This window comes from Lithobates pipiens, unplaced genomic scaffold (genome assembly GCF_037356315.1).
Source record: "Lithobates pipiens isolate NorthernLeopardFrog02 unplaced genomic scaffold, aLitPip1_a1.2 Scaffold_10, whole genome shotgun sequence".
Taxonomy (NCBI): Eukaryota; Metazoa; Chordata; class Amphibia; order Anura; family Ranidae; genus Lithobates; species Lithobates pipiens.
This window is the reverse complement of record NW_027507686.1, coordinates 858002-869823: the sequence shown is the minus strand read 5'-3', so window position 1 is coordinate 869823 and position 11822 is coordinate 858002. Positions and strand designations below refer to the sequence as shown.

Genomic DNA, 11822 nt, shown 5'->3' with positions numbered 1-11822 from the left:
ATATCTCCGAGGTCCTACATATGAGGAATGGCGGACACAAGTTAACGATACTTTACTAAAGGAATAGCGGGAGTTCCCGATTCCTCAATAGGGACTTGATTTAAAAACAGAATGGGATAGATGGTTGAGGACGCGGGTATGATGCCCCTTTATGGCGTCGGATGGAATCCAAGGGGTGGATCGATCCTTGGGAGGGATAAGTGAAGTGTAGAAGGAGAAGATCGGAAGTGTGAATGTTGCTGTTACACCAGACTCGTGTTCTTCCACCACCATAGGGCAGTTATTTTCCGTGTAGTTGTGATTGGTGGGTAAGGTGGTGGGGGGAGGGGAAAACCATGTGGAATCCATATGAATATGGAACAGATGTAAAAGTATATCCAATAGAAGGATTTATGGTATAATTGTATTGCCCCCCCCCCCTTTTGTGTGCAAGTCAAATATGAATGTATTTGAGTGTTGTATATCAGGTTTTAATAAATTGAGGTAAACATTTTTACAAAACTTTGTCTTGATATCCACCCATTAGGTAAGATAAGATAAGATAGTAATTGTGCAACCGCACAATATAAACCAAAACTGAATGACTTCAGCACTCTTGTGTGCCAGAAATGAATAGAATTGAACTTTTTAGAGTAATGAAGGCCTCCGTCCAACGGTGCGTCCAACCTCACATCTACACAATTGTTTACTCCAACCTAATGGGTGACTTTTTTTTTTTTTTTTTTATATCAAAGGGGTGTGTGTCTTTTAAACTCCACCCCCCAATCTTTATTTTCTTTGACTGCACTGGGATTTGGCACCCCAATATATCTCAGGCCTGGTATAGATACGTTTTTAGTCTAGTAATCTTTTTACTCTCTCCATATGGATGACCATGTATTGCTGAAAAGGATGGGGGGGGGGGGAGTCTGTAGGCTTCTTATGCTGAGTTTATATTATTCTGTCATGGGGTCCTATAGCTTCGCCTTTTTGAGCAAGAAATCTTCAGGGGGCTTCCCCTTGGCCGGTGGCCTCCTCCTCCTATCGGGAGCTTCCCCTTGGCCGGTGGTCTCTCCTCCTATCGGAGCTTCCCCTTGGCCGGTGGTCTCCTCCTCCAATCGGGGGCTTCCCCTTGGCCGGTGGTCTTCTCCTCCTATCGGGGGCTTCCCCTTGGCCGGTGGTCTTCTCCTCCGGTGGTCAGAATGGAGATCCTACATGGTCTCTCTACACCAAATAAACTTATTAATGGAGTGGCAGGAAAATGAAGAGATCATGCATTTTAAAGTTAAGATGAGGGTCTGCCATTGGCTGGGCAGAGCTGACCTGTCTAATGTTGATCATGCTTCCAGAGGAACGTGAACTCCCGTTGGATGTCGGCCCATTCTATTGTAAAGTGTGCAGATGCTGGTTACCTGTAATGCAGAAAATATTTGCTTTGCTCACTAAACTTCCCCCTACCCCCCCCCCCCCCCCCCCCCCCATTGCTAAAATATGTACCTTCTACTGCCCTCCAGCATTTACACCTCGTGTGCGTAGGAGGGTGCAGTTTGGTTGGTTGTTTGGGTGGGTTGTGCAACGCTCTCCTCGCCTCCAGCTTCTCAAACATTCATTTCTGGGGTTTTTTTGTTTTTGTTTTTTATAAAGCTCCTCGGGATTCGTATCGTGTAGATGGCGGTCCAGCCTTCTGTGGCTTCTTCTTCATAGCATTGAGCTCTGCATTATGTCATTAGTGAACATCCCACGCCCGGGGCGTCACAAGAGATAAACGTTCCATTGTACCCCATACAGCCGTGTCACATGTCTGCCTGCAGGGAAGAGGTCAGCAGATCTGGAAATCTGGGATGCAGATCAGACGGACGGTTTGGGGTGAGGAATCCTGAGTGTTCAGCTGATGGGTGGCTGTATTCATACATGGAGTCCACCATAGACCGTCAGATGTCATACTGACTGCATTAATGAGAATCCTTATCTACTAAGCTGTCCTCATCTTCCATCATCAGTAATGGTGGGCCAGGGATTGGTCGGTCTTTCATGCTCGCGGTTCTATGGACCCGCTTCTGATATGAAGATCTAAGGCTGTGACCTTCTGAGGTGCCGGTTGTGGGGATCGCTTGGGAGGAGAAGAGCTCCCACAGGATATATTGTGAATCTCTTCGCTATCCCTGTGTATAAACCGCCCATTTACTTTCATTGAAGGGGAGCGCAGAACTTTTTTGTGACCTTTTTAAGATTCCTTTCATGTCTTTATATCTTAAGCCAATTCCCTTTTCCAGTTCCCATCCCAACAATGGCGGCACCTTTCCTCTCTAGCCTTAGATCACATTAAACACCTATCCGTTCCTTCATGGCACTGACTGCAATACAGGGGCAATTATTGGGGGTAAGGGCATTCCATTGCCTCGTATCCAAGAAGGTTCAGAAAACGTTTTCCCAACTTCCCTCTGAAACCGGATCCCCTCGTGTGTGGTGTCCTCTGTATATTGTGGAGGGAGTTGGGACTTTTCTACCTCTTCCTCTGAGCCGATGACGTGTTACACAAAGATTCCCATCGTCCTCCTCAGAACAAACTCTCTATTTTCACACTTCAAAGTCAAAGCTGTGGGGGAAATGTCTTGGCTTTTTGTTCTTTCCATGGGGGGTGGGGGGGCTCTTTCGATGCCTCGTTAGTCTCTCATACCTTTCCAACAATTGTGGATTAAAAAAAACTGGCCAAGTCTAGAACCTTCTCCTCCGTACTCTGATGCTTTAAGCAAAAGTTTTTTTACTGGGGCGGACACCGGGTGGGGTTTTTATTTATTTATTTCCCCCCCCCCCCCTTCTATCCAACACAAACAAAACACCAGGAAGTGAAAAGAACCCCCCCCCCCCCCCCCCAGCACTCTGCGAGGGTAAAAACAAAAAATGTGCCTCTAGTTCCACTATGACAGCGTCCTTTTTGACAACTGACTTGCCCCTGAACAGTAGCATGTAGTAGTCCTTGGATCGACCCCCATGGGGGGGTTATATTTTCATACTGCTGCAGCTGGCAGTTCACTTGGAGAAGGGAGAGGTTTAGCGGATGGGCTTCTCATAATGGTATCGGCCACTGGCGGCCCACACTGGTGCTGACATGAGGGCCGGTGCCCTGAAGGTCATGGGGGTCAGGTGAACCTTTCTGCAGTGTTATTGGGGGGGGGGATTTTTCCAGGCTTTATAGTTTAACAAGCTAAGCAATCACTAAGGATGATCCTTCTGGGTGCCACTGAAAAGGACGTTGCGTGTCTGCCCTGGCACACATGCCATAGGTAGCCTATCCCTGGTCTATGTAGTAATTGTCCTTCACCAGTATGGCTTCATTCTACAGCAGCTGAAAGGAATTTTATCCTATAAAAACAAAACGTTAAATGATAAACTAGCTACGTATGTATGAATGTATGTATACCCCTGGGCTAGGATCTGCTTTTAAAGTCCAGTGGCTGTCAACTTGCTTGATATAGGGAGGCCCTTGACCTCGCCAAAGAGCCACATATACAATTGAGAGAATCGTCTCACACCCAACAGGATGTGGTCATGCTTCAGAAGGTGGTCTGAGAATGGGCATCCTGCGAGGGACATGGGTCAGGGACTGTGGGCACGCTGCAAGGGACTGCTATAATAGGGTGATGGGGAAACAGATTAGTGCCTGAAGGGCTGCACAAAGTACCAAAAGAACGCATGCAGACCCTGGGCCATGGGTTGGGCACAAAGGGTAGTGTAACTGTAATGCCAACCCGCACCAGCATTGTTATAGAAGTGTTGCATGCTATCCTTGGTGGAGTGGTAGAGGTGGATGCCTAGCAGGCTATTGCAACCTGTACACTTATTTACTAACTGGCTTAATGCTTGTGGGGCTGCAGCATCTTGTCACATGACAGGAATCTGCTGTGTTGCTCTTATACAAACTTTTATTTATTTTTTGCGCCGGTCTTTGTTTTGGGTATGTGGATGCCAGACCTGATGCCTTTGGTCCATGGTACCCACATACTAGCCAAAGAAGCTCCTTTTACATTGTGTTGTCCTGTTTTGAGTCCAGTGCAGCAAAAGGAAAGTGACGTATTCTGCATCTTCGGTATATGCTTTGTGCTGCATTTTTACTAATATTGACATTTTGTTGGGTGTCCATTAGGAATGACTGGGATGCATCCATAAAACGTACCACCCTCCTATCTGTGTCCATGGAGACCCCAATGTGGAGTTGTCGGTCACTGGAGACGTGTTGTAGTTACATTCTGTACATCCAACCTGTGACCGACCGCTCTGTGCTGCCATTTTGTTCTGCTTGGTGTTCCGTGTCGCCTTTTTTAAGTAAATTAAATTTGGGTTATTGTCTGAATAAGTGTCTAAAGATGACTGGAAGGGTTGGTTGATTGTTTCTGTAACGCATGCCAAGACAAAGTACATGGTGGGGGAGGTTGGCTGGTTTGAAGTTCGGGGTTTGCACAGTGTGACCTTTGTCTGCGGTGAATAGAGGTTTTATTGTTTTACCTGTCTGCACCTCTACAGACAAGGAACCGTGCGGAGGTGACGACCTGCTCCTCAGCCTTCCTCTGTTTTCAGCAGCTCATTCTCGGCACGTGCCCCATTAGTGTCCCTTCAGCTGGGCATTTGGGGGCGTTTTTGGGAGCCCCCCTTCAGCTTGACATACAGAAATAGTCTTCCCATCCCTGATCATTGCAGTGATGGTGTAATATGTCCTCCTATGGTCATGGCGGAAGGTCCATTGCCAGTTTAGGCTTCTTATGAAGGAAAATGTCCACCAAGCAACCCAACAGTTGATGCACATAACATGAGTGGACCACTAAGACTTACTGGCTGCATGTCGGGGTGTATGAGGGCTTCCTCTGGGGACTGGCTGCATGTCGGGGTGTATGAGGGCTTCCTCCGGGGACTGGCTGCATGTCGGGGTGTATGAGGGCTTCCTCCGGGGACTGGCTGCATGTCGGGGTGTATGAGGGCTTCCTCCGGGGACTGGCTGCATGTCGGGGTGTATGAGGGCTTCCTCCGGGGACTGGCTGCATGTCGGGTGTATGAGGGCTTCCTCCGGGGACTGGCTGCATGTCGGGGTGTATGGGGGCTTCCTCCGGGGACTGGCTGCATGTCGGGGTGTATGAGGGCTTCCTCCGGGGACTGGCTGCATGTCGGGGTGTATGAGGGCTTCCTCCGGGGACTGGCTGCATGTCGGGGTGTATGGGGGCTTCCTCCGGGGACTGGCTGCATGTCGGGGTGTATGAGGGCTTCCTCCGGGGACTGGCTGCATGTGGGGGTGTATGGGGGCTTCCTCCGGGGACTGGCTGCATGTCGGGGTGTATGAGGGCTTCCTCCGGGGACTGGCTGCATGTCGGGGGTGTATGGGGGCTTCCTCTGGGGACTGGCTGCATGTCGGGTGTATGGGGGCTTCCTCCGGGGACTGGCTGCATGTCGGGTGTATGAGGGCTTCCTCCGGGGACTGGCTGCATGTCGGGGTGTATGGGGGCTTCCTCCGGGGACTGGCTGCATGTCGGGGTGTATGAGGGCTTCCTCCGGGGACTGGCTGCATGTGGGGGTGTATGGGGGCTTCCTCCGGGGACTGGCTGCATGTCGGGGTGTATGAGGGCTTCCTCTGGGGACTGACTGCGTGTTGGGGTGTATGAGGGCTTCCTCCGGGGACTGGCTGCATGTGGGGGTGTATGGGGGCTTCCTCCGGGGACTGGCTGCATGTCGGGCTGTATGAGGGCTTCCTCTGGGGACTGGCTGCATGTCGGGGTGTATGAGGGCTTCCTCCGGGGACTGGCTGCATGTGGGGGTGTATGGGGGCTTCCTCCGGGGACTGGCTGCATGTCTGGTGTATGAGGGCTTCCTCCGGGGACTGGCTGCATGTGGGGGTGTATGAGGGCTTCCTCCGGGGACTGGCTGCATGTGGGGGTGTATGAGGGCTTCCTCCGGGGACTGGCTGCATGTGGGGGTGTATGGGGGCTTCCTCCGGGGACTGGCTGCATGTGGGGGTGTATGAGGGCTTCCTCCGGGGACTGGCTGCATGTGGGGGTGTATGAGGGCTTCCTCCGGGGACTGGCTGCATGTCGGGGTGTATGAGGGCTTCCTCCGGGGACTGGCTGCATGTGGGGGTGTATGGGGGCTTCCTCTGGGGACTGGCTGCATGTCGGGTGTATGAGGGCTTCTGCCTGGTATTGTAGTTTTCTCCTGCAGTCTATAAACTAAAGCTGGTTATAGATTTTTGATAAAGGCGAGCAATGCTCTCCTCTTCAGGACACTGTAATCTACTCGGGTATTTGGGCTTAAAAGGTAAGTTTGCCTTAAATATAGACCATGTTCAGGTCCCCTGAAGCCTTGCTTTGCCTTTTCCTTGTCCTGTTGCCGGGATGCTCTCAGCACCACAGCAGTGTGTTCTGGTTTGAGCCCCAACTTGTCTGTAGTGTCGTCATTGTCTAGGCCAGTGGATGAGATCAGCGATGGGGCAAGATTGGTGAAAGTAGAGTGTGCTGCATGTTTGACCGGGGCAGATCTAGCCTGTGAATGGGGGGGGGGGGGGTGCAAAATATCAACGCCCTTTCATTTTAACCTTGTGGTTGGGCCGGTCTTCAATGCCTCATTATATGCCACTCTTGTGCGTGCAAGCCAACCACCCACCGCCTCCCCCCCCAGGTCTGGCCATTTGACCAAGGAGCATGCTCCTTGTTGTACTAGAATTGGCTAGGGGTGTTTTGTGTTTGGGTGTTTTTTGTTTCCTTTTTTGTCCTCTACCCATATCCGGGTAATAACAGTTTAAAATGTGACATTACTTGTAGAACCTGTAGTCATCTGGTTTTGTCTCTACAACTTGCCCCCGTGTGTGCACAACCGAGCTTTCCATGTTTACCGGCTGTCTGCTCTGCAGCTCGGACTCTTCCGCCGCCCCAGCTGGCAGAACTTCTATCGCTCTACAAGATTAGAGTTCTGATATTGTTAGAATGTCCCCGGGGTGAACGGAGCTTCTGACTTTCTGCTGCTTGGGGCCCCCAGGCGTTTCATGTCTGCACTGGCCTCTCGTGTTTGTTTCTGGAGTTCTATACTTGGAGTCCAGAACATTCACCGGTGTTGGGAGGACTCGGATGTGTTACTGACTTTAGGGCTGTAAAACTGCACTTATCCAATATGACCCCCCAACAATCAACCGCTGAAGGCAAGACTCCATTCCTTCAGGGTTTTTTTTTAAATCTGTTCCATCCTATCAGAAGATCAGTGCCAGGTTGTGGGCATCGCGGTGTAGATCCGCTTTCCTCCGACATCACTGGTTTCATATGGCAACCAAATGTGGTTTAGCCTCCATCTTGTGTAAGCAAGACGCCAGTTCTGGAATCTCTTGCTGACCGGTTTGGGTCGAATATGAACATGTCAGTTGCTCCTCGGACTTTATTTATTTTGCAATCATTTACAGTTCAAACTAATCCTTGGAAAAGCCCATCAAGTATCTGCAGCGCTGACCCACCGAGGAGCGGCTTGCACTTTTCTTACCGATTTACCTCCTCCGGCTCGTAACTCGTCGTCCTTGTCTGGGGGTTCCCGAGGTGGATGGCCCAGTAACTGCAGAGATGACACGACTTCCTTTTTAGGGTTTTTATTTGTATAAAACAGTTCCAGAGCTCAGTCTGAGTTGGGAATAGAAGATATCAGGGTGAAGTATAACTCGGGTACTCTGGAACTGCCGACTTCAATAAAAGTCTTTTACCACTTGCAGTTGGATTCTTGAACTGTCATCTAGATCCTGGTTTATGGATCCAACAGCCAGCAAGTAACTTTAGCTTGGCAAAGTCTCTGCCACAAACTTGGTTGTAACCGGAAGGATAGAGGTAGAACTTTCTTACTGTACCAGTATCTTGCAGCCGGTCCGGTGATACCATAAGAAATGCAGATTCAATTAATGTCCATACAGCTCAGCTTCCGGGCTCTTGCCGAGCAGCCAGCCTCGTGTGTGGCCCTCTTACTATAGAGTCCTCCCCTGGTTGCTTGTCAAGTTGCTGGGCCTCTCCAAAACCCGAAACTGTACCGGAACACCTTAGAATCCTCCTTCCAGTTACTGCGTCTCAGACTAACCAGTTCCAAGGCTTGGGAACAGATGGATCCGCACCCCTGGCCATGGGGGCCTCTGGGGGCAGGTCAGGAGGACCAGGACCATGGAGTCAACAACTTCTGGACTGTAACCCAGAACCATGTGACTTCAGCACCTTAAGTACCCCATCCTGGAATACCCAACAGAACCAACGTGTCCACTGATTGGCTCTGAGAGATGTTGGTACCCAATGCATCCAACCAGACTGCGTTCTAATGCCTCTCATGGGTGTAAACCCCACCTATGTCCAGGCAGAACCTTGATGCAGGCCGGCCAGACTGATGCCAAAGCATAATTTCACACAATTGACACAAACTCAACTACAGTTTTGGGCAAAAACGAAATTTACATGCATAGCGTGTACTCCTCAGCAGTACCGGCGCTACATATCTTTTCAGGCACATTGAATTAAAGCCAAATGTAGCCCCTTTACATTATCCAGCACTAATCTCCCAATACAAGGCACTTTTCTTCCCACTGATGATGGGATAATCTCTCCACTGATGTATGGGGCACTTTCCTTCAACACCAGCGAGGGCATTGGTTACATCTACTTGGCATAGTTCGGCACAGTTTCTAGAACTGGTTAGGTCAGCAGTTGTGTGTATCAGATAATTGTTATATTATCTTCTCTTGTGTTCTATTCTAAGCTGTGGCTAACTTTACAAATCTCTAAGCTTGTTAGCAAGAACAAAAATGGGGAAGAGCAAGCATGAGAATTGCAGAAGCCAAGCCATATCTTACCATTGCTAGAATACCTCCAATGTTCATGTGCATTTTGTGGTCTCCAAACGGCAGCTCAAGGGCTGGATGTGGCCCTTGGGAGCTATTTTATTCATGGACCCCAATGAAGGGCACAATTCCTCCTAATGACACCGGGGGGAGTTTGTGCTACTGAGGGCCACAGTCAAGCCCCTCCTGAGGACTGTAAACTGTCCCTTTTTTTTTTTGTTTTTAGAAAGTTTGGGACCCCTGGTCTTGTCTGAGGTGACATCTGTTCCCAGAGGCGATGTAGTTGCACTTCACACTGGTATGTTGAAGGCCTTTTATGGGATCGTTCCCACCCTCTGTACCTGCCATACATGTGTCGCTGATCCCACGGAACACTCGCTTCCTGTCGCCAGCTCAGAAGATGGATGGTGGCCAGGCTGGTGTCGTCCTGCGATATCCTGATTGTGAAGCGGCCATTAGATGGTCTTATTGGCCAAACACCCTTATAAAGAGAAGATCTTATGTGTCACGTCTACCGGCTTATCTGTATCTCGTGCAACTGCCTATCACCTCTCTATTCTAGAATGTTCTGTAGATCTCGCCATCTCAAAGGTCTCGGCTGTCTGATGTGATTGTAAATACAAGTTACTGATTTGAATGCTGTTGGCAGAAGGACATCTCAGTATAGATTTCACAAGATCTCTGCCAGGAACTTACAAATGAGGTTCTCAGACTTATTAAAATGAAATACTTACTGGGAACATTTGGTGTGCTGGCGGCGGCGGCAGGCGCTTTCCACTAGTCAGTCATAACCCTTCATCTTATGATGCCGAGTGAGTTGACCTCGCCTCAAAATGTCAGGTCCACTTAAGTCCCTTCTAAGCGAGGCAGTAACGGCTTGGGGGGGGGGGGTTTCTATAGGTGGCTAAAAAATATATTTACCCCATGCATATTTTACTGGTAGCATGTAGTTCAGGCCCGCAGGCCTCCTGGAGAGGTCCTCAGAAGGTTGTCTTTGCACAGACCTCTTCTGATTTGGTATCGGTGCTCCGTCTTTCCCGAAGGCTCGCAGTGTCCCTCTTGCTAGGTTAGAAGGCAACTGTTTTTTTAACCCACCTGAGTTTCCTGGATTGTTCTGTTCTGAGTTTGCACAGCTGCTGTTTTTTGATTTGTATTTTGTGTTGAGAATGGAACAGGGGTAGGTGGAGGGAACACCCTGAAGTCCTATGTCTGAACCGGAGCAGATTTGGACATTTGGGTCAGGGAGGTCTCACTTCTGAAGGATTGGTGACCATTAAGAAGCCAGAGGCTGACTGCACAACTAAGTCTGTGTCACCAACTCGGTTGCGTCCTCGGCTATTAGAGGTCTAAACCAGCTTTGAGTCTTTAAAATATTCTACATTCTTGCATACGTTTTCACAATTTAGGCTGAATTTGCGCATATAAATATAATTTTTTTTTTTTTTTCTTTCCAGTGGATTTTGTGGACTGCGTGGCGCGGAAGCACAGCAGATACGATGTGGGAGACCCTCGCTTCTTGGTGACGGAGGATGGTAGCCTGATCCCAAAACGACACCTCAAGCTTCATGGACATGAAATAAAGTTCAATGCGACAACGTGGGATGCACAGGGAAAGAAATACTCCGCTGTTGTCACCATAAAGAGGCTTCACAAATCTAAAGAGGTATTTGGCTTTGGGTGGCATTGGTGTTCTGGCAGAATTGCCTTTTTACATTTTGTAACTTTCAGGTAACGGGCAGCATGGGGGGGGGGGCAAGAATTCTGCAGTGGTGCATCAAACATGGCGGCAGCAGAGCCACCATATCTGCAGGGTTTATACGTTGGAGGGGGTTTCTATACCTAACTTTTTATTTTATTTCTTTTATTTTTTATTTTTTTTTCCCAATTAACTTTTTGTGCAGAAAAACCATCGTAAAGGCAGACACCCCCTGATCTTCCCAGAGAGGCAGGCCGGCCTGCAGAGAAGGAAAAGGGACTGGGTCGTCCCACCCATCCAGGTGTCGGAAAATGCCAGGGGGACCTTCCCAAAGCGCTTGGTACAGGTAAGTTTGGTTGCTAAGGCTATTTTATTATCCTTATTTCCCTAACACTACTTGGATCTTGATGGTTTGGGGGGGCGGCTAATGTTTATCAAACGTGGGGGGGGGGGGGTAAATGTCTCCATGACCAAAGCAAGTCACCCTTTTGGGAGGCTTTTTTCTTTTTTAATAAAACAAAAAACCCCTCCATGTAAAACAAGGTTTATCTATTTCAGCAGCTCACACGTCTTATGTGGGTTCACCTAAATCTGATAGAACATTCCACATGGAAGCTCAAAGCATTTTTACCATTCATTTTTGTCTTTAGAACGTGTGAAGATGTTGTGTAGTTGAGCGAAATCCTTAAAAGCAAGAAGTGTGTACATCCGGTGTGGCCGATCGTTTCCATTGGGATTTAAAGGAGATCATAGATCCAAAACGCCAAATCCCGGCACACAGGACACCAGAAAATCTGCCAATTTCCATAAATGTCCGTCCAATTAAAGGATGAAGTGAGAACTCATCTCCTCTGGCCAGTTTATTTACATGTAATGATCTCATTGCCAGCACCAAAAACTTTGTTCGTTTTGTTGTGTGGGTTTTTTGTTTTTTTATTTTTTTTTGGACAAATATTTATGGAAATTGGCCTGGTGGCTTTTCTGATTTGATATTTTGACGCGCCTTTCCCTTGTCCCTCTGGTATAGAGAATCCACGTCCTTCCACTACAAAATGTACAGAGGGGCAAATGTATTTGATCGGCTGCTGATTTTGTACACTTGCCCACTGACCAATGATCGGTTTATTCTAACAGTGACACAAAACAACAAATATCCAGAAAAATACATTTCAAAAAAGTTATAAATTGATTTGCATTTTAACCACTTGCTTACTGGGCACTTAAACCCCCCTCAGTCCCAGACCAATTTTCAGCTTTCAGCGCTGATGCACTTTGAATGACAATTACGCGGTCATACAACACTGTACCCAAATG

General features: G+C 48.7%; 1 protein-coding gene across 1 annotated transcript in view; it reads left to right on the top strand.

Annotated features, from left to right (window-relative positions):
- Positions 1-11822, top strand: part of LOC143926635 (EP-cadherin-like) — a gene marked incomplete in the record, with an annotated part of 31808 nt that overhangs the window by 1447 nt on the left and 18539 nt on the right. The window contains 2 exon segments of the mRNA XM_077450554.1: positions 10267-10475; positions 10714-10854. Coding sequence (XP_077306680.1) covers positions 10267-10475; positions 10714-10854 — 350 coding nt within the window.